The sequence below is a fragment of the Onychomys torridus genome, chromosome 16, assembly GCF_903995425.1.
Source record: "Onychomys torridus chromosome 16, mOncTor1.1, whole genome shotgun sequence".
Taxonomy (NCBI): Eukaryota; Metazoa; Chordata; class Mammalia; order Rodentia; family Cricetidae; genus Onychomys; species Onychomys torridus.
The window spans coordinates 3,133,969-3,155,791 of NC_050458.1; the positions used below are offsets into that span (position 1 = coordinate 3,133,969).

Here is a 21,823-nt window from a genome sequence, read left to right on the forward strand (position 1 = left end):
TCATAGCAGTGGTGCTTCCTTTAACTCACTACTCAGTTGTGGGTGCCAAGCAGAAATAAATGATCAAAGATGAGAATGTATAAAGTAGAATTAAAATAGGCCAGATACCAACCAAGTTCTACCAGTGTTGTTTCCATGGAGTGCCCAAGCTATTTCCTCATTTGTCTGATAAGGCTGATAATGATCCTTCCGTCTTTCAGGATTGTTTTGAGGAAGCATTAGGTTTCAAATACAAAAGCTATTGAGTAGACAAAGAATGCTTTAATATACATATTACTATCCATAAACTCCAATGGAACTTCAAGCAAAAAGAGTTAAGAGATGAGCTCCATGGCTCACACCTATAATGCCAGCACTTGGGAGGCAGAGGCAGGAGGATCACTGCAAACTCAAGGCCAGTCTGCTCTACAAAGGAAATTCCAAGCAAGCCAGAACTACATAGGGAGAATCTACTGGGGGGAGGGGTGCATAGAATATACTGGTGAATCTAATGAGATTGGAAAGATGGCCGTTGTCAAATGGAACATACAATGTATTAAGAATAGGAAACAAAAATTATTGCAAAAGTAGTAAGTTCATTGATGGTAACAAAAGAGATATAAAACTTTGTAAGAACAGATGGAATTACAAACAGAAAACATAGTTCATTGAACGGCTTAGGATGACACTGATAAGAAATTGCTTAAGTCTGTCTGAATTTCTCAGAGGTTCTTTTTTCTGACAGTGTTTTGAGCTCTTACAGAACTGAAGGAGCTGACTATAAAGTCCTCAGATAGGCACTGTCAATCAAACCAAGGGTGAAATTTTGTTGTGCTGGTTATAGGACAGACTTAAACAAGTTATCCTTGAAAAATATCATGTGACTAATCCTTTTCTTTTGTAAACTCTTTGGCTAACAATTGTTTGTCTTATTTTTTAGCATACGGCGACATCAAGAAAGGAGAGCAATTTTAACCCCTATCTTGACAGACTTTTCTGTCCGAATAACTGGAGCACCTGCCATCACTTTCACCAAAGTAATCCCCCCAGAAAATGTGCACACAGAGGTTAGAGCACCATACAGACTTCACTTGATTCGAAGTAACAGAGTGACTTTTCTGTATGTTATTCAGTTTCACCGGGTCAGCTTTCTTACACCAGAGTAGCTCATTAATAATGAGAATCCACATCCAAACTAGTAAAGGCTGAGTACCTTCTGCTGCCCCTAGTGCTTCATAACTGGACTTTATAGGTGAGACAACTGAGGCACAGCTGCCATTGGTCACCTGGTCTGAAGGAGTAATTCTGTGGTGTTTGTGTTTACTAAGTGAGCATTTCAGGTCCATTAAGTGGGTTAGGAACTGAAGTAAGTTCAGGTAACCATGCATCTATTAGCTTGTAATCCATTGTTAAGTGAAAACAGTTTTGTATATTAATTTAAAATTATAGAACCTTAGATTTTTTCTCTAACTTTTTGGAAAGTGATTTTTATAAACTCCTTTGAAGTTTATAATATTCTAGTTTGGTTTCTTTTTAAATTGATTAAATTTTTATTTAATTTTTTCATATAATAAATTTTAATCATATTCTATTCTCTGCCAACTCATTCCAGATCTTCCTAGCTCTCTGTCTACCCAATTCATGGTCAGTCTGTCCGTCTGTCCATCCATGTCCCCCCTCCCTCCCTGTTTCTCTTTCTCTCAAGAATAAAATAGAGGCTGAGCATAATGGGACAACGCCTTTAATCCCAGCACTTGGGAGGGAGAGGCAGGCAAATCTCTGTGAGTTCCAGGCCAGCCTGGTTTACAGAGTGAGATCTAGTACAACCAGGGATATACAGAGAAACTCTGTCACAAAAATAAAACTACAAACCAGACCCAATGTTTAATTTTTGTGAATCAAATATAAACAGGAAGTTTATAAATATAAACAAAAATAACAAAAAGGAAGCAAACTTAAAAAACCACCAATAGCCAGAAAATAACAAATAGAAAGACACACATACACACATACACACACACACACACACACACACACACATGATGGGAAGGGAGGAGGAACAGTGGGCGGTATGTAAAATGAAAAGAAAACTTTAGACAAGTAAACCTTAAAAAAATCCCATGAAGTCTATTTTATTTTGGCCAACTACTCCTGGGTGTGGTGCTTACCCTAGCCTGTAACTCTTACACCAGGTGCTGCTCCACTGGAGAACACCCACTTTCCCTTTCCCTTCAGGAATCAGGTGAAAATAGCTTTTTGGTTAAGGGCAGGACTGTGTCTGCTTTCTCCTTTCTGTACTGGGCTTTCATCTGGTTTGAGCTTATGCAGGTCTTGTGAGTGTTGTCATGGGCTCTGTGTCCTCTGAGAACCTGTCCTGTTGTGTTGGAAGATGCACCTCGTCTGGCTCTTGGAATCTTCCTGACTCTTCTTAAGTAGAGAGAGGTTTGATTCAGCCATTCCATTTGGTGCTGAGATCTCTCTATACAGTCTTTGACTCTCTATACAGTGTCTAGTTGTGGGTCCCTGTGTTAATTACCATCTTGAAGAAGCTTCTCTAAATAGGGTAGAGTGCTACTGTGACTGAGCCCCACTTTATTATTGCAGCTGTGGGTTCCTGGCAGAGTGGTTATGGGTGGAGTCACAAAAGACTGGAGATGGTCTAGAAGGAAAGGCTGAAAGAGGAAGAACTAGGGGCCCTAGGACTACACCAAGAGGCTACGTTTCTATGGGATAGAGGTGGGCCGGGAAGAGGAGCTAGTTTGGTTTCTTTAGAGCCCCCAAAAGTATGTAAGTCCTATGTCCTACGGTTGGTTTCCTAGTAACACAGCTGGTTAGACATTGCACAACACCTTAGGAGGTGCTTTCTCTCAAACTGTCATTGCCGTAAAAATTTGAACACATTAGAGAACTGGTTAACTTCCTGTTTACATTTGGGTCACAAAATTTGTGTCTGATTTGTACCTTCCTCATAGAAGAAGCCATGAGATTGGCCCCCAAAACTACCACCAAAATAAAAGGGGAGCAAATAACCAACAACAAGAAGAAACAAAAGAAAATTGACAACAAACAAACAAAACAAAACACAGATCACTTTGAAATAAGAACTTTTTTCCTGGGGTTGGGCATTTAGCTCAGTGGTAGAGTGCTTGCCTAGCAAGCACAAGGCCCTGGGTTCAGTCCTCAGCTCAAAAAAAAAAAAAAAAGAACTTTTTTTCCCTAGAAATAATTCCTTCCTTGTAGTCTTAAGAACTTTCTATCACAAAGTTAAGAAATGAAAATAAAAATATGTAAAAATATAAATACAATTCTATCCCAGCTTAATTAAGTGATAATTTGATTTGAAGGCCCAAGGAGTGGGACTGGAAGGGGAGCAGGAGCAGGAGCTTGTGCCTGGCTGGCGTTGAGCGTTGGAGGCCTTAGCTGCAGCGCTCACTCACCCTCCTCCTCCTCCTCCCAGCTCCTGTGCTTTTCTTAGTTGTCCCATCTCAGTGCCCCAGGTCACCTTCCGAAGTTCTGGAAGTCATTGCAGGACAGGTGAGAGTGGAAATCATTCTTGCCATTATGTCACTGAGCACTCATCCTACCCACTGCATTTCATGCTGTTCAGCACTAGGACAGGCTTGTTCATCCTCTAGTTATAGGTCATGTGTCACTAACAACTTTATTTCTGTAGAAATTTTTATTCCTTTAAGACATGTTACAATGACAAGACAATTTTTTAAAGGTGCATCTAAATTATTGTCCTTTCTTTTTTCATCATGACTTGAGTAAGAAAATAAGAATCCAAGTATAATGAACTAATACAGGAAATTTGTGAAGGAAAGTTTATTTAACCAAAAAAAAAAAAAAAAAAATCATGCCAAACATGCTGTTCTTTATGACTTTATTTAAAGCAGCTCTGACTGTCTGGTGTGTGTTTGAACCAACCATAATGTCTTCAAGTCTATCCTTTGCATGACACTAGCAAGGAGATCTGCTGGACATTTGCAGACATTTGAACACTGTCCACATGTGCCTCATGACAAGAGGCAGGACTTGTGATGATGAACAGAAGCTTCTGGATTGTTTTTGTTTTGTTTGCCTCCTCTTAGTGGCTTCTAATGACAAATGGTCCAGTGGCACAGTTATGAAGAACAGCACCAATTAAGTAGTGGTTGTCCCCGTAGTGCTGCCAAGGCTTTAGCAGTTTCAAGAAGAGAAATTAGTATAGCTATCTGTTCTTTCTTATAAATCATTTCCTGTGGTCTTTGGCAAATGTTCATCCTGTGGTGTTTCTAATTTTAACTGCTTACCTTTGGTGGCCTGTTTTCATCTGTCTGCTTCAAGAGCCAGTTGGCCTTCAAGGCAACTATACTCTTGGCAGTATTCTTAAGATCCCAGCACTCTGCTCTAGAGCTTGCTATGTGAAAGAGTCTATGTAGCAGTTTGTACATTTGAGTTGATGAACAAGATCTTACTACAGAGTTGCACCATTAATTACATATAAAACAATGACAGTAGTTTGAAGTGTGGGGAAAAAATAAATGGACATGAAAAGGTAAAAAAAAAAAAATCCCATTGTTTCCCGACTTATGTATTGTTTCCCGACTTATGTATATAGCACGCAGCCCCAACAGACAGTATACCCTTTTAAGTACTTGTTAAATTGATCCACTCAACTATGTTAGTGGCTGTGCTTGATAGTTTTGCTTTTCTTATTAATATGTGTACTTGAGTCCCTAGAGAATTAGAAAGTAATAAGCATCCAATAACAATCATAAGTTATTTGAGAACTATCATTTTACATTTTTCAATTAAACCTATTCCCCCTCCTCCCCTCCTTTAGGAGATTTTAGTGTGTGGCCATTCCTTGGAAGTGAACATAACCACAAACCTGGAGTTCTTCCTAAGTGTGGCTCAAGTTCAGCTCTTACATCAGTTAATAGTAGCAAAGATGACTGGACTGGAGTCGTCCAACAAGGCCGCAGAGGTAACTGTTACCTAGTGTGGATTCTACTTTCTTCGTTTTTGCCAACTTTACAAAGGAAAACTTAATCAACTAAATGCTTTCTGTTAACTAGCCTGAATTAACTTTTTTCAAAATATGGTCATAAATCATTTTAGGTTGATGTTTTATATATATTTTTAATTTGGTTAGTCTCTTTTCCTCTTATCTTGCAACGCCAACAAATTACTGTGGACTGATGTCAGAAAATCTTTTGTTAAGAGGTGAGAAATCTGGTGCAGTTTTTATATACTCAGATATATTCTGGGAGGGAGCTCTTTTCTGTGAACTTTGTAAGCATTCTGCAGGAGTATCTTCCAAGAAATAATACCTAAAGCATTTACTTCAAACTTCATTTGCTCGGTGACGAATGGCTATGATCTTAGGCTGAATGCTTGCTTAGAATTTCAGTTTTGTTCTGGTGTTGAAATGCCTTCCCTAGAGTAAAATGCTCACAGAAGAGTTAGAGTGTGCTCAGAAAGCTTGTCTGTTTCCATGCCTCATTAGTCCTATCTATACAGAATGGATCTTCCGTGCAAACTCTCCATATGTGGAAGAGGTGTTGCTTTCCTCCAGTGAGTGACACAGAATGCATCTGAAGTGCCCCTTAGGGAAGAAGGTGCACGCACTGTGGCCTCATTTTATAGACATTTATTCACAGATCTTCAGGCATATTCTAATAATCTTGAAAGAAGACGCAATCTTCCCGCCCATTATATAGGTGAGGACTTGGGATCTTAAAGATGTAACTAACATGCCTAAAATAGATCCTGAGTTAAGAAATGCGGCATCGCAGAATTGAATTTCAGCCTTTCAAATCAGTTCACTTTCTGTCTCCTAGGAATTGTGTGATTCTCCTCATGGTCTTTATTTTAAAACAAACAAACAAGCAAAAGTTAAGTTTGATAAAGTTTATGTTTGTAAATGGAGGTCTCTAACCTGATCATCTTTTACCTCCTATAATTTATTTAGGAATGACTTTAAATTGACTATAAATCTATATAGTATCCAAAATGTTTCTTCTAGTATATTTAAGAAAATCCAAAAAAATATAAGTAATTGACATGAAAATGAGCAAATTCAAAATATCCCCATTCATTTTCAGTGGTGTTTATGAAACAAGTGATAATGGAGAAGATAATTTTATGTTTCCATGGCACTTCTTCCTGTTTTTATTGTTGACTCTCACATCAAAGAAATGTAACTCAGATTATGGGTTTGTTTTGGGAATTCATGCAACTTAACAACACTGTGAAATGGTCATCTCCATACTTGTATTGTCTGTTAGTAGTTCAGGAGACAGCAGATGAAGGGACACCAGGATTCATAACCACTGTGATAAAACTCAAGCCACTCCACGGACCCTCATGAAGTAGAAGGCATGGTGGCTACTTCTAAGATGTTTCTGTAGTTTTCTGTTCCTTCGTGGTAACCTCATTTTTTACAACACAGATTCCGTGACCCAAGGGGGAGCTTTATATTATGTATATTTACAGTTGGAAAAATGAAAGCACAAAGGATAATTTGGTGTTGTCCTTAGCCTTAAAGAAATATTTGTGTGAACATTTCATCTTCTTGAAGAGCTTCCAGTGAACAAGGAAGATATGATTCCATTCATGAGTTACTAACAGAAGGCACATTGGATTGTCATGGATAGAAAGCTATTTCTTTATGTTATAACTATTCAAGCTATACTTTGGAAAGGCTAATTGACTATCTTATTTTTCCTAATTCCTAACTTGAACTTGATTGTTGATGGACAAGTAGAGGCAAAAATGTTTATTTAAATGTGTATCCTGACCCAAAGAACTATTATTTCATGTTAGTGACAACTTAATCATAGAAACAAGGAAGTCATTGAGAAGGATACCTGCTGTGGACCTATGGCCTCCATCTGTGTATTTGATGAAGTGAGGCCTGGCTCTAGAAATGTATATTTGTTCTGTGATTTTCACTGTCCCTGCAACATTGCTACTGACTTGTGGCTCCCAGAATATGCTGTTTCTTATTTTTAATATTTTCTTGGTTATCTATACATGACAGTCTTAGAAGGTATTTAGGAGAAATAAATATTACTCATAGCTACTTCTATAATATAAAATACTTTTGATCTCATAAATGGCCTAATTATCTGATCATAGCTGTTAGTAACAAATAATATTTGCCATCAGTTTCAGGAACCCTTGCAAGAATGTCTGGGGCTGGAAAGATGGCTCAGAGGCTAAGAACACTGGCTTCTCTTCCAGAGGTCCTGAGTTCAATTCCTAGCAACCACATGATGGCTCACAACCATCTACAATGAGATCTGGTGCCATCTTCTGGCGTGCAGGCCTACATTCAGGCAGGAAATTGTACACATAATAAGTAAATAAATCTTAAACAAACAACAACAACAAAGAAAAAAGAGAATGTCCTTCCTCATCTAGTTTACTTCCACAGTTCACCGTCCCATATCGTCTTTATATCTCCAGGATTACATGGGGCTGTAAAGTACACCTACAATTGGTATTTCATTTATGTTCTTGGGTCCTGGTTCCCCCTCTTTTATATAAGGGAGAAGCCTTATTAGTAAAGCTAATATACCATTCTGTTCTCTCCCCTTGATTTCTCCCTAGTAATGAGCTTATCTGTGATACTGATCGATACAACTGCTTTACCTTTCAAAAGGTTCTTTTGCTTTATTACAAAATGCTATTGTTGCCCATCAAGTTCAGTCATGTGGATGTTGCTATCACTAACACAAGCATATTATGCACAGGCAGTGGTGGCATACACCTTCAATCCCAGCACTCAGGAGGCAGAGGCAGGCAGCGCTCGCAGTTTGAGGTTAGCCTGGTCTACAGAAGAAGTTCCAGGACAGCCAGGGCTATGCAGAGAAACCCTGTCTCAAAAAACTAAAACAAAAAAACAAAAAGAAAAAGAAAGAAAGAAAAAGAAAACGAAAAAAGTCATAATATTCGAAGTCATAATATAAGATCAGAGTAATATGGAAGATTGACTAATTACTTCTGCCAGTAAATTTCTGGAAGTCATTGCATTAAAGTTAAAATTGTAATTCATGCAGATATTTTAAGAAATAAATAATTCTTATATCATAATAAAAGAAAACTAATAATTATTGTAAATGTCCCTAAAGGTATCAATGTATAGATGTGTAGGACATTATAAAAAATACTTCAGAAACAGAAAATTCTGCTGTTAACATTATTTTTACTCCAGTAATGGTTAGAGAAATGTTCACCATAAAGATTATCTATCTATATATTATTTTAAAGCATTTGAGAGCTATTTTTCAATAAGATGGAAGATAACAAACTATCTGTAGAATGATGGAGGAATACATATAAGATACCAAAAATATCTATAACTCAAAGTAATTAATGTATTTTCAAGTTCATGGTGTTGTCCCTGAATAAATAAAATAACATAAACTTAATTAAGAACATCTTGATGCAGTATATCAAAGTAGTGCCTGCCCTATTGGGTCTCTCACCTCATCCTAATCACATTTTACCACTTCCATCTCTGTAAGCTGCTTCTTTCTGGTTTCCCATCTAATTTCTAAGGGGCAAGAATAGACTAACACCTCTTGACTCTTAGCTGGTCTTAGCTGCTTACTTGTTGTAAGTAAGCAAGAGGACACCATTGCTTTTGGACCCTCATTCATCCCGATGTTCCCAATGATTCCTCTTTGCCAATGTGAAGTGTTTCATTATAAGTATTTCTTAAGTCACAAGTCATATTCGTTGCATAGTGGAGTAGGATAGTGTAATCTTCCTTTTATTTTTCATATTTCCTGAAATTAGTTTTAGCAGTTTTTATTTACTTCATATTTAGAAACACTGTTTTTGAGAACTTCATGCATGAATACTACATCTGCATCACTCCTACTCTCCCTCCTCCACCTCTTTTTACTTCCCTCCTCCTTCCCCAAATTATGACCTTTCATCTTATCATAACAGTTATCAGTGTTACGCAATTATATGCATTTATTCATAGACATACCCATGTATACAGCCTACTGAGTCTATTTAGCCTTGCTCGTCGATCCATGTGTTCAGAGCTAACCACTGTAATTGGACAACCTATGTGGGAAATGGTCTCTGGAGGAAACGGACAGCCCCTCTCAGCAGCCACTGACCACTCGTAGCTCATCATCTAGGGGTAAGACCTGGTGGAGTTCCCCATCTGCATTGATGTGTTTGACTAGTGTTGCCATTACTTACATCTTAGTCAGACAGCAGTGTTGCCATGCTCTGAGAGTTCCCAGGAGCACCTTCACTGTTGTGTTTAGGGAGCATTAGCCACAGGCATCGTTGCTGGTGTTATCATTGTCCCCAGTCTGTTTCCTACTCACACTAGTGCCTTAGCATCATGCTTAGCAATGTACTTCATGATGAACCATCCCTCACTTCAAGCCACTTTTCCTAAAGTATTTTCTTCCTTTTCTGTTTTGGACTATTCTATAGACCTAATGCACCTTGGTTCAAAATATCCAGGTAAAAGAAAACTGTGATTTTTGAACTTAATGTGAAGATTTTTTGAGAAAGTCTAGGTGTCAGGAAAACAATGTGTTCTATGAATATAAGTTATTAAATTTACCAATGTGTTTATTCCACCATAGTAAAATATTAAGTATTCTGAGTTAATATACTAATATAGTATAATAGCATGTAAAAATATTGAGATGTGGCTTTTCATCACTGGCTAATATAGTTTTCCTGGATAGTTTTAAAGTTTATTATAAAATAAATATTTTCCTATGAGCTGTGATTGATTATATGCAAAGAAAATGGTGGTAGTGATTTTTTTATAATAGTAGATATTAATAATATATATATTTTAATATATGTTGACACATAAGTACATGTTATCAATATTGATGTCTACTATTAATTGTTAATATTTTAATATCTACTATTAAAACATATTAATAAATAATAGATGTTTCAGTGATTTATTTCTCTTGCTATTTTAACTTAGAAATAAGCTACTTGGTTTCTATTTTAGTGGTAGAAACTTTTTTTGTTGAAGTTAAGGCTTTGTTACCAATATTGTAATAATCTAAAGATCACTAGGATTGATTTAAAGAGGCCTTGAGGGTAAATAAGAGGGAAAGGAACTCCTAAGTGTGTGATGGTGCATAACTTGAGTCAGGGGAGGAGGTAGGGGAGTGTTCACTCAGCGAACATGGAAGGCAGGGTGGGTTTGAACCCGGTATAGGGAGCGTGCTTGGACCATCTGTTACCTTGCTTCAGGAGGCCATGAATGGAGAAGGCCAGATTAGAGGGTAACTCTGAATTTATAATTTATATGATTTGATTGGTGTGTGTGTGTGTGTGTGTGTGTGTGTGTGTGTGTGTGTGTGATCTGTCTAGATAGAGAAGTTGGGATTGAATATAGAGAAAAATGGTCTATTTATTTACTCTATAAATATTCAACAAATATAAATATTTGTATCAAACAATATCATGACTACTAAAATAAATAATAGATGTCAAGTGTTTTCTCTAGTATACATAGATTTAGTAGGGAATATAAGTAATAAATCAATAATTGGAGTTAAATGCAAATATATATTCCATTTCTCACTTCTGCCAAGATTATGTAGCTACAGCTCTATAATCAATTTGCTCTTTAACCATCCTGTATAAACCTCATTTAGATTAGAGGGGTGGTTGTCAAGGAAGCAAAGCACCCAAGGATAGAAATTAAATTTACCATTAAAGAATATTTAAGGGAACTAAGGAAATGGCTCAGTGGGTAGAATGCTTGCCACACAAGTTTGAAAACCTGAGTTCCAGTCCTGAGAACTCATGTAGATCCAGATGGGGTAGCAAACATTTGTGATTCCAGCAGTCCTCTGACAAGATGGAGAGTATGGACAGGAGAATCCCCAGAAGCTCACAGGCTGTCTAGCCTTTCATAGGCAACAGCAGACAAGAAACCCTGTCTCAAAATAGGAGGAAGGGAAGGACCAACCTTTGGTCCTTATCAAGGATTATCCCTGGCCTCCCATGCACACCATGGTGCAGGTGGCAACATTCAGTCCAACTGCCCAGTCCCAACATAGCCGTCCCAGCTGTATGCCCTCTTTGTTTTTCCTAGCCAAATCAGTTTTTCTAGGGAAGAAACTATTTAAGGAACTAATGGAAGATACACTTGGAAGTGTATCTTTGCGAACCAAAGTTTAAAGACTTGAACATAGTCAAAGTGTTATTTTTGTGAAGTGCACTAGGCTTATCTCTTACTAGAAGATTTGTAGTGGTGTTCACTAAAATACATGTATACACAAGAGAAGAAGACTGCAGACCGTCAGGCTGTGAGAGTGCGGGCTATAATCCTGGGGTTTTGCAGTGGAGGCAGACCCTTGGCTACATAGGAAGCCATCCTGGGAAGCATGAAATCTGTCCTAGGAAAACATGGATGAAGAGATAAGGAGAGAGTGTGGGAGTGGGCAAAGGGAACAAGAAAGGAGAAAATGGAGGGAGGGAAGAAGGGAGGAAAGAAGCAAGCAAGGAGAAGAGGAAAGGAAAAGTTACTACAGGACCATTGTTTCTAAAGAAGAATAAATATAAAAACAGTCCTAGAAAATAAAATCTAGCATCATACCAATAGGATTATACACCCATGACCAGATAGAATTTACCTATAAGTACAAGATTGGCTTAACTTTGACTATTGATACATCTCATGAATGGAATTTTAAAACTGGATCATCACAAGTGGAAAGGGGTTTGGCAAAAGCTTGGGTACTATCCTAAAAAAACACCGAACAAACTCAGGATAAACTAGGTGCTTCTTGGGCTGGGCAGTTCACTTCTGTGAGAGCCCACTTCCTGCTCGAGACTAAACTAAGAACAGGACAAAGGTCTCTAGTTGCTCCTGTTCCTCATGGACCTGGGGGAAAAGAAGGGAAGGTTTTAGGACTAGGCAGAAGGAGGTAAAAGGATCTCCTCTTGCAGATGAGATGGACTTCTATGTAGAAAACCATGATACACTAAAATTTAGGATTGATAAGTGAATTGACCAGCATTCCAAGATAGAAAATCAATATAAATTAATCTATTCTTTTTGTGCCCTTGCAGTGGACTATTATAAAGAAAATTAATGAAAGAATTTTATAACTTTCACAGTAACATCATAAAGAATAAAATACGTAGAAAAAGATTAGCATAAGAAGTACAAGTGTTATACTGTGAAAACTATAAAGTGTAGAGAGAAAGTATAAAAGTTCTAAATAAATTTTATTATTCATAATTAATGCAAAAACTCAGTAGGCAAGATCTTTAAAAAGTTAGAGATCTTCTACTGCTTTATATAAACACTTGAGACAGAGCCTCAGTTATGAAATGATGTCAGATTTGGTGATGATCGGAATATAGATCAATGGAACAGGATTCAGAATCCATGTGCCAGCTCCCATGTGTACTATTAGGGCATTCTGACAAGGCAGTCAGTGCAATTTAGTAGCAGAAAAGAGTAGTCCTTCCAGTCAGTTGAGTTGGGATGAGTCACATGCAAAAGAGTGGCAAAAGATGCTTTACTCATGCCTCCCGGCTCAGGGTTAAAGTTCTTCCCTGAAAGCAAAAACCAAACTCTTAGAACTTGGGGCCTAGAACTTCGTGAGTTTAAGCTAGACCTTTATTTTCTTTTAGATGTTGTTCCAAAAGCTCATGGAATCACTTAAAAAGAAAAATACTCTATAAGAATTTTCAATTTATGTGCTGCAAAATACATTACTAACAAAATAAACTTATATAGTGATGGAGAATACTTGGAATTTGTGAACCTGATAAAAGCCCTCTAATGTATACAGAATCCTTACACATCAGTACTGAAATAATGTATACCAAAGGATCTGAGTAGCTCCTTCTCTAAGGATGGCACAGACATGACCAGTACATGCATAGGAAGGCTGTTCACTGCATGAGCCACTGGGAAATGCAAATCCAAACCACAAAGAAATAACCCTCCACACCTACTAAAATAGGTGTAATGAAAAAATTGGTAAGGAAAATTAGAACCTTAATAATTGGACTAGAATCTTTATTTGCATAACCTGCTGATAACCATGTTGACCATCAGGACATCGCTGCAAAATTCTGGTCTTAGGTTAAAAACAATGGCCACTCTTCCCTGGAGAGTTTTGCTGACTGTCCTTCAGAACTAAAATGCAGTCCTCCTTGTGCTTATTTATATAGGCTGCACTAACTGAACTTAGTGGTTATCAAAGCAAGGGGGTCTGGGAGGGAGGGTGGCTTTTAGAGGGTGGGTTGTCAGAGGGAAATGTGATATATATATTACATACTATATTGTATAGGTAGTAAATATATGTATACATATATACTGCATATATATTATATATGCATATAATGTTTTCACAAGTCATAAAATTTTAGATTTTTTATATTTTTCATTAATGAGCTCTCAAATTAGAATGTAGAATATAGCTAATCACTAGTGTTCTGAGCAAGAATATGTACAAACATTTAGAAAACCACCGAAATGTGAAGTCTGACCAAAGGCTATAATATTCAGTCGGTGCCTCCACAGCCCCAAGAAGATGTTTCTCTTATACCAGTCTTTCCATCAGTGTAGAGATGGTGGCTCTGTGACTGGAAACCCAGTCCTCTCCTTCCTTTTGACATTTCTAAGGTGTCTGCAGTTAGTGTCTGTCAGGTTTTAGTCAGCATGTTCAAGGAAAGAGGAACTGGGGAGTGATATACATATTCATATAAGGACAAGCTTTGACACTGTATACATCACTTGTGCTGACATCCTGTTGGTCGAAACTTAACATGGGTTCACTTCCAGCTGCAAGGAAGGCACAGAATTATAGTTTTCTATAATTTCCAGCTGACTATCATTTTATTGCCGTATGCCTTATTGAGAAATACTCAGAAATAAGGACATCATGGAGAAGTCCGTGCAGATCATCAGCACCCCCACAGGGACTTTGAGGTTGCCTTCTGAGAAAAGTGAAAGTATTCTTCATGAAGTAGGTTTGCATCCTTCACAACACATGACACACATTCCCGTGCAGCCAAAAGTTTCATACTGTAAACTATATTGGAAATAGCCGTAGCTTGCAACTGGGACGATGCTATAGGAACACTATCTTCTCCCAGTGCTTCTAGCACTCTTAAATTTGAGTGAGGCCCTATGTTTGGAGACAAGTCTTTCAGTAGAGGCCTGGTTGACTTAATATTATCATGTAAACCAGGCTACTCTCAAACTTATGGTAACTCCCATACTTCAGCCTCCCCAAGTGCTGATTTGCTGGTGTGTACCACCATACCCGGCTAGGCAGCTGGTATTTTGGTGGTAAAGTACATTTTTCTAAGTCATGTGATTTTGAAGGTAGCTATGTTGTACATTATCTTCCAGACTCAGTCATTGGCTGATGTGGCTACAAGACTCAGGAAAGGGCAGTATTTCATATGAAGGCATTCTAAGAACAAGCTCCCCTTCCTGTGGACCAAGCACTCATATGTTGCTGCTGAAGCTCTCACCCTGTTCTTACTCCTAATCACTGTCATGTGCACAAAACTGGTCTGTGTTTTGAGAGGAGGTGAATGTACAGAGGCAAAGCTGGGGGCAGGGGATTTGATTGGCATCATCTGACTTCTTTGATACAATCCTTGAACATATGGTTTAGAGAAATATACAGAGTTCTGGAAAAGTCTTTCCTTCCTTGTCCTCTCCTCTCTGGAATAACCACAGTGGAAGTGATTGGTCACACTGTGACTATGTGATGACAGAAGTTACACAGCATTGAGATGTAAGTGACAGCTTTTGTACCAGATGGCACTTTACAGTCTGTGAGAAGCATAATATATATTGTTAAGACACCAGTATCTGGGTTATTTAAAGCCAACAGTGTTCTAAGCTGAGCTGGGAAGTCCAGCATGGTTCTGAGTGTGTAGTGGATGACACTGAGTAAATGCCTTGCTCTGTATACTATGACTGGATTCTGTAACTTATGGAAATTCCATCTCTTCTAGAACTAGAAAATACAAGGTATGTACAAAATACAACTCCAACGACTGTAAAGAAATTGGTGTCTAACGCTCAGTGGTGACAGACTCAATACACGGTGTGAAGCATCATAGAATGAATGATGGATGCCTTAAAGCCCAAGCCCATTCTAGTCCTGTAGGCACGTGGCTTCGAGCAATAGGTTTATTTCTCTATTGCAATGTAAGAGACTTTTAGCTAGGAACTGAAATACAGCACCATGTAGGGCTACATAGTCTTTCAAGAAGCTCCAATTAATCTGTCTTGTGTTTTCCTTACACTATGACCACCCTTTCCAAAGTAAACTGACTTAAAGAGGAAGAGGGCTGGATGCCCTGGGTTATGCTCATTTGACTTCAGTAATGATTGTTATTCCATAATAGCAAGTAGTCATCTAATTTAGCCTCCTCACAGAGGTGGTGTAAGGAGTAACACATGCTCATTTTCAAATCAGTGCTCTAGAGAGAAGGAAACTTTTGTAGGGAAATGTAAACCATGTTTTTGGAAGGCAGACCAGAACCACATCTTTGGAGATGTGCTGTGGGAGTCCTTTGAACCAAGCAGTGTGTCCTGAGGAGAATGAAAAGTGCTCACAACATTAATTGAGCCTTGCTTCCTTCGCCTTCCTGCCTGCCTCCCCCACCTGACCACTTGCTCTTAGGCGCTTCTTTAGCTGTTTTCCTATCTGCCCCCATTCAGATTCCTTGCTAGACTGTCCCCTGTGTGTTTGGGGCCTGTTACTATTTTTTTAAGAAAAAGAAAAAGACTTACTTATAAAAATAACTTTATTTTACTTAGCTGTCACAAAACACACAGTGCTTAGTCTAAGCTCCATTACAATTTTTAAAGTAATGAATATTTACACCCAAAGTTACATTTCTATTTCCCCAGAATTTTTTCCTGTTATTACATTTAGTCTTGGTAACCCTGTGCTTTTTGCAATCTTGGATTCAACAATTCACACTTTTGCAGTCCCTCCTCTTTCTCAACAGTTGGACACCTGGAGCTCTACCTGGGGCCTGGCTGAGGATCTCTGCATCCACTTCCATCAGTTATTGGATGAGAGTTCTAAGATGACTGTTAGGGTGTTTAGTCATCTGATTACCAGACTAGGTCAGATCAGGCTTTCTTTCAACGATTGCCAGCAGTCTACAGAGGATATATCATTGTGGATTTCTGGGGACCTCTCCAGCACTCTGCCTATTCCTGTTCTCATGTGGTCTTCATTTATCATGGTCTGTTATTCCTCGTTCTCCCTTTCTGTTCTTGATCCAGCTGGGATCTCCTGCTCCCCTAAGCTTTCTTTCCCTCAAATCTTGCCCTTCATTACTCCCACTGTTGTCCAGGTTGTTCATGTAGATCTCATCATCCATTTCTCTGTCATTGGGTGATCCCTGTGTCTTTCCTAGGGTCCTATTTTCTAGGTAGCCTCCCTGGAGTTGTGTATCAGTCTAGTCATCTTTGTTTTACATCTAGTATCCTCCTATGAGTGAGTACATACCATGCTTGTCTTTCTGAGTCTGGGTTACCTCACTCAGGATGATTTTTTTCTAGATCCATCCATTTGCCAAGTCAAGCTCTCCCTATTTGCAGATGACATGTTAGTATACATGAGTGACACCAAAAATTCAACCAAGGAACTGATACAGCTAATAAAAACCTTCAGCAACATTGCAGGATACAAGATGAACTCAAAAAAATCAGTAGCCCTTCTATATACAGTAGACAAACAGGCTGAGATCATCACCCTTTACAATAGCCACAAATGATATAAAATACCTTGGGGTTACACTAACTAAGCATGTGAAGGACCTATATGACAAGAACTTTAAGTCCCTGAAAAAAGAAATTGAAGAAGATGTCAGAAAATGGAAAGATCTCCCATGCTCATGGATAGGCAGGATTTACATAGTAAAAATGGCGATCTTACCAAAAGCAATCTACAGATTCAACGCAATTCCCATCAAATTACCAACACAATTCTTCACAGATCTGGAAAGAATAATACTCAACTTCATATAGAAAAACAAAAAACCCAGGATAGCCAAAAGAATCCTGTATAATAAAACAACCTCTGGAGGCATCACAATCCCCGACCTCAAGCTCTACTATAGAGCTACTGTAATAAAAACTGCTTGGTACTGGCATAAAAACCAACATGTGGACCAATGGAATCGAATTGAAGACCCTGACATTAACCCGCATACCTATGAACATATAATTTTTGACAAAGAAGCCAAAAATGTACAATGGAAAAAAGAAAGCATCTTCAACAAATGGTGCTGGCATAACTGGATGTCAACGTGTAGAAGGCTGCAAATAGATCCATATCTGTCACCGTGCACAAAACTTAAATCCAAGTGGATCAAAGACCTCAACATAAATCCAGCTACTCTGAACCTGATAGAAGAGAAAGTAGGAAGTAGTCTTGAACACACCGGTGATCACTTTCTAAATATAATACCAGTAGCACAGACACTGAGAGAAACAATTAATCAATGGGACCTGTTGAAACTGAGAAGCTTTTGTAGAGCAAAGGACACAGTCAACAAGACAAAGTGACAGGCTACAGAATGGGAAAAGGTCTTCACCAACCCCACATCTGACAGAGGGCTGATATCCAGAATATATAAAGAACTCAAGAAATTAGACATCAAAATGCCCAACAGTCCAAATAAGAAATGGGCTATAGAACTAAACAGAGAATTCTCCACAGAGGAAGTTCAAATGGCTGAAAGACATTTAAGGAATTGCTCAACATCCCTAATTATCCAGGAAATGCAAATCAAAACGACTCTGAGATACCACCTTACACCTGTCAGAATGGCTAAGATCAAAAGCACAGAAGACAGCTTATGCTGGAGAGGGTGTGGAGCAAGGGGAACTCTCCTCCACTGCTGGTGGGAATGCAAGCTTGTACAGCCACTTTGGAAATCAATGTGTCTCATCAATTTAAATAGTTTTAGATTTATACAGTAGTGTAAAATTCCCTTGTGCCTTATACCTAGTTTTCTTTCTCAAAAGGAGTGAGCCAGCACTGATGCATTATGATTAACTGGATATCACAGTTTTCACTGAGTTTATCAATACCCTTCTCTAGAAGGGAATTTTGTTTCAGGATCCCATCCATAGCACCACATTGTTCTGTCTCTGGAGGCAGTTCTTGACCTGTGGGGTTTGAATGGCACTTTCACAGGGGTTGCCTAAGACCATCAGAAAACAGACATTTACATTATTGTTCATAACATGCAGCAGAATTACAATTAAGGAATAGCAATGATAATAATTTTATGGTTGGAGTCATACAACATGAGGAACTGTATTAAACAGTTGCAGTGTTAGGGGGGCTGAGAACCACTGCCTTAGAGAATGTCAGTTTCTCATGGTCCCCTCGTTTGGAATGACATTGACAATTCTGAATAATAGATTAATGTAGTACCTGTCTAAACTGTGCAAAATCCTTCTGTTCAGATTGATCTGTTAGAATATATAAGTAAAATCCTTTAGAATCTATAAAAGTATACCTTTAAGTGTAAAAAGTGTAAAAAGATTAAAAAGCAGTTAGTCAGCATGTGTGGAAATCAGTAATGTGCTGGGCATTTCTCCGTCTCTGATGTCCTTCATATCTTCCTCTGCAGAGGATTGTGCTGTCACACCTTCTCCTGGGCTCTCATTGGCATCTTGATGGACTGAGAGAAAGCCCAAGATAGACCTTCAGATTTAAAGTAACTCTCACATAGTTTCTTTTAAAAGCTGATAAGAAATCATAAATTTATTGTAAACCAATCATTTGGTATACATACAATTTTACCACTTATTAAGGGTAGAGACAAGTTTGTGTACTAAAGAGATAGATGTGTGTATTTATTTTTATATAAAGAACCATTTCTTGGCTGAATACTTGATACTGCAAGACATAGTGCATCTTCATTGTTTTTTAGAGTTTAGATTTTGATTTTGTAATCACTGCTGAGAATAACATTTTACATAAATGCATTATAGAAAATGGTAGAAGTATATTTAGGACTGTTTCAGAAATTATTAGAAATTCCGTCCTAATCTTAAGCCAAACTTTTAATTATTAAAACAATATTTTATTAGTTTTTTTCTTCATAATTCATTTTTATTGATTCTTTGTCAATTTCACATCATACACTCCAGTCCCACCCACTTCCCAGTTCACCCACATGGATCAGTCATTAAAGGCTAGGCTCTCAATCCAAAAACATACAGTTTCTTATTCCTTACAAGTAAGGAAAAATCTCAGGTGTTCACTGACATGAGAGGAAAGATTCAGGAAGTAACCCCAACCTGTCTCTTCCTTCTACTTCATTTGACCCTTTGGTGGGGGAAGATGAGTCTAAACTCGTAATTGTTGGAATCACGTAAGGAATTGTTGTGCTGTAGTGATTTCGTCTTTATCTTAGGAGGGTCTGAGCAGCCCTTAGTACTAATTTTCCCCAACCATCCTTCTCCTCAGAGACCTCACTTTATAGGGCCATGCTCACATTGAACTATAATGGGTCTCTCCCTACAACCAGAGAAAGAAGTTGTAAATATAGGTACTTTCTATTTCTAGCCATGGTAATTTTTCTAATACTACATTTTAGTGTTCTCTAGGAAATGGACCTAGGTTTTCTAGACATTGCTGTAGATCTTTCATGAAATGAATGCATGTGTGCTCCATATGAAGTTAGATGCCAGCCTTGCAAATAGCCTAGACAAGGTCTTGAAGTGGATGTTCCTCACTGCATTTCCAGTGAGCAAGAGCATCACCACTGTTTCAATATTCTGCATCCTACATTGAGTGTGCAGGGAGGTCTTCAAGTCAGAAATTGTATTCACACAGGCTAGAATCAACATTTTAGCAAGGCTGTGATTGTATCTGAAGGATCTGGAGGAGAGTCAATTTCCTTGCTTTTTCTAACCCAAGAGAGGCGTTCTATATTCCTTGACTATGTGTTCATCCTCCCTTTCCAAAGCCAGCAGTGGCCTCCAAGTTCCTCTTACACTGTATCACTTTAACCACAGCAAGGACCATTTCTCATGTAAAAAATAGTTACCAACATTTATCCTAGTACAGCATACCACATTTAAAGGTATTCATTCAAAAGACCTAAGTTGGGAATAGACAAGGGGTAGGAGGGAGATAAGATTGAGTAGACATAAGAGTAATCCTAATGTACTGTATACATGTGTGAAGTTGTCTTAGAACAAATTCAATAAAAGTTAATTTTAACTTTTAAATGGAAAATTTTATGACAAGTAAATATATTTTCTAAAAAAAAAAATAAAGATTGACATTGCCTTAAAATTTTAAAAGTCTTTCTACTATATTCAATATGTCTTAAGAAATAGTATCCTTTTTATTTATTTTGTTACTATATTTTAGCAGCTTCATTAAATGTAGTTCATATACCACTTACTCATTGAATGTGTTCATTTTTCTGGCATTTAGTGATATTTAGTATTATGTAGTCATACTACAATCACTATTAAAAAAAATTTTCACGCCAAAAAGAAATATCTCACTCACTAGCCATCACTCCCCAAGTTCCCCACACTTGGGCAACATGGGCATGCTTTTTTCTTCTACATTGGCCTATTCTGAAATTTCATATACAGAATCATATCATAAATGTCCTTTCACTTAGCACAGTCTTTATATTATTCACTGTATCTTAGCTGGTATCAGTAGTCAAATCTCTTTTTTATCTTTATTATTGTATAGATAAGTACCACAGGTTTTGTTTTCTGGTACTTCTTATTCATTCATCAATTGATGGTCCACTCAGGGCTATTATTAATGGAGCTACTATAAACAGTCATGTGCATGTGTTTGTGTGAATGTGTTTTCATTTATTTTTGAAATGTACCTGAGTCACTTAGTAACTCTATTCAACTGTAGCCCATCCTTCCTTCCTTCCTTCCTTCCTTCCTTCCTTCCTCCCTCCCTCCCTCCCTCCCTTCTTTCCTTTTTTTTTTTTTTTTTGCATTTAATTTCTTTTTATCACTAGTAATATTTTAACTGGAACCTACTGGGTTTCATGTTTCATAGGAATATTTTCATACAAGTGTATAATGTACATTGATCATCCTCCCGTTCATTTCCCTCGTGTGCCCCTCACCCCTCAGTAGACAGTACCACTACTACTTTCATGGTAAACATGCATACATTTAGGAATTTTTGTGTCTATATAAAATCTAAAACCTAAAGTTGAGAGTAAACATGCAATATTTGCTTTCTGAAACTCAGTTTACTTAATATGATTATCTCTAGTTTTATCCATTTTCTTTCAAACATACGGTTGAAAAGATTCTATTATGTGTATATACGACATTTTTTATCCATTCCTCTGTTGACTGGTTAGCTGTTACAGATAATGCCACAATAAGCATTGATGTGCAAGTATCTCTGGATAACTCAGACTTTTGGGTAAATTCCCAGGAGTGATAAAGCTGGATCACACGGTAGGTATATCTTCAGTTCTCCTTAGAATGCCATACTAATTTTCCCAGTAGCAGGACTAGTTTACATCCTCACCACCATTTGCTTTTCTTTGATTTCTTGATGACTGCCATCTTACTACTATAAGATGCAAATTCAGTGTAGTTTCAGTTTGAATTTCTCAAATAGCTTATTGGACATTTGCACTTCATTTTTTGAGAATTTCCTCTTCATTTTATTAGCCTGTTTATTGATTACCCAGTCAGTAATTCTTTTTTTATTTTTAAGTGTATAATCTACGTATTACTTCTCTGTCACACTGAAACTGACAAAGACTTTCTCCCATTCTCTAGGCTGTCCTGTCACTTGACCATTTCCTGACTTACTTGCTG

At 37.8% G+C, this 21,823-nt stretch overlaps 1 protein-coding gene across 5 annotated transcripts in view; it reads left to right on the forward strand.

Moving 5' to 3' along the window:
- The window catches only part of Vps13b (vacuolar protein sorting 13 homolog B), a 553,125-nt gene that overhangs the window by 304,020 nt on the left and 227,282 nt on the right, over positions 1–21,823 (forward strand). For 4 of the 5 annotated variants that reach the window (XM_036207944.1, XM_036207941.1, XM_036207942.1 and 1 more), the window contains exons 32-33: positions 920–1,046; positions 4,805–4,948. In XM_036207944.1, coding sequence (XP_036063837.1) covers positions 920–1,046; positions 4,805–4,948 — 271 coding nt within the window. The remainder of the gene's footprint in view (positions 1–919; positions 1,047–4,804; positions 4,949–21,823) is intronic. The other variant, XM_036207943.1, reaches the window with a different exon arrangement.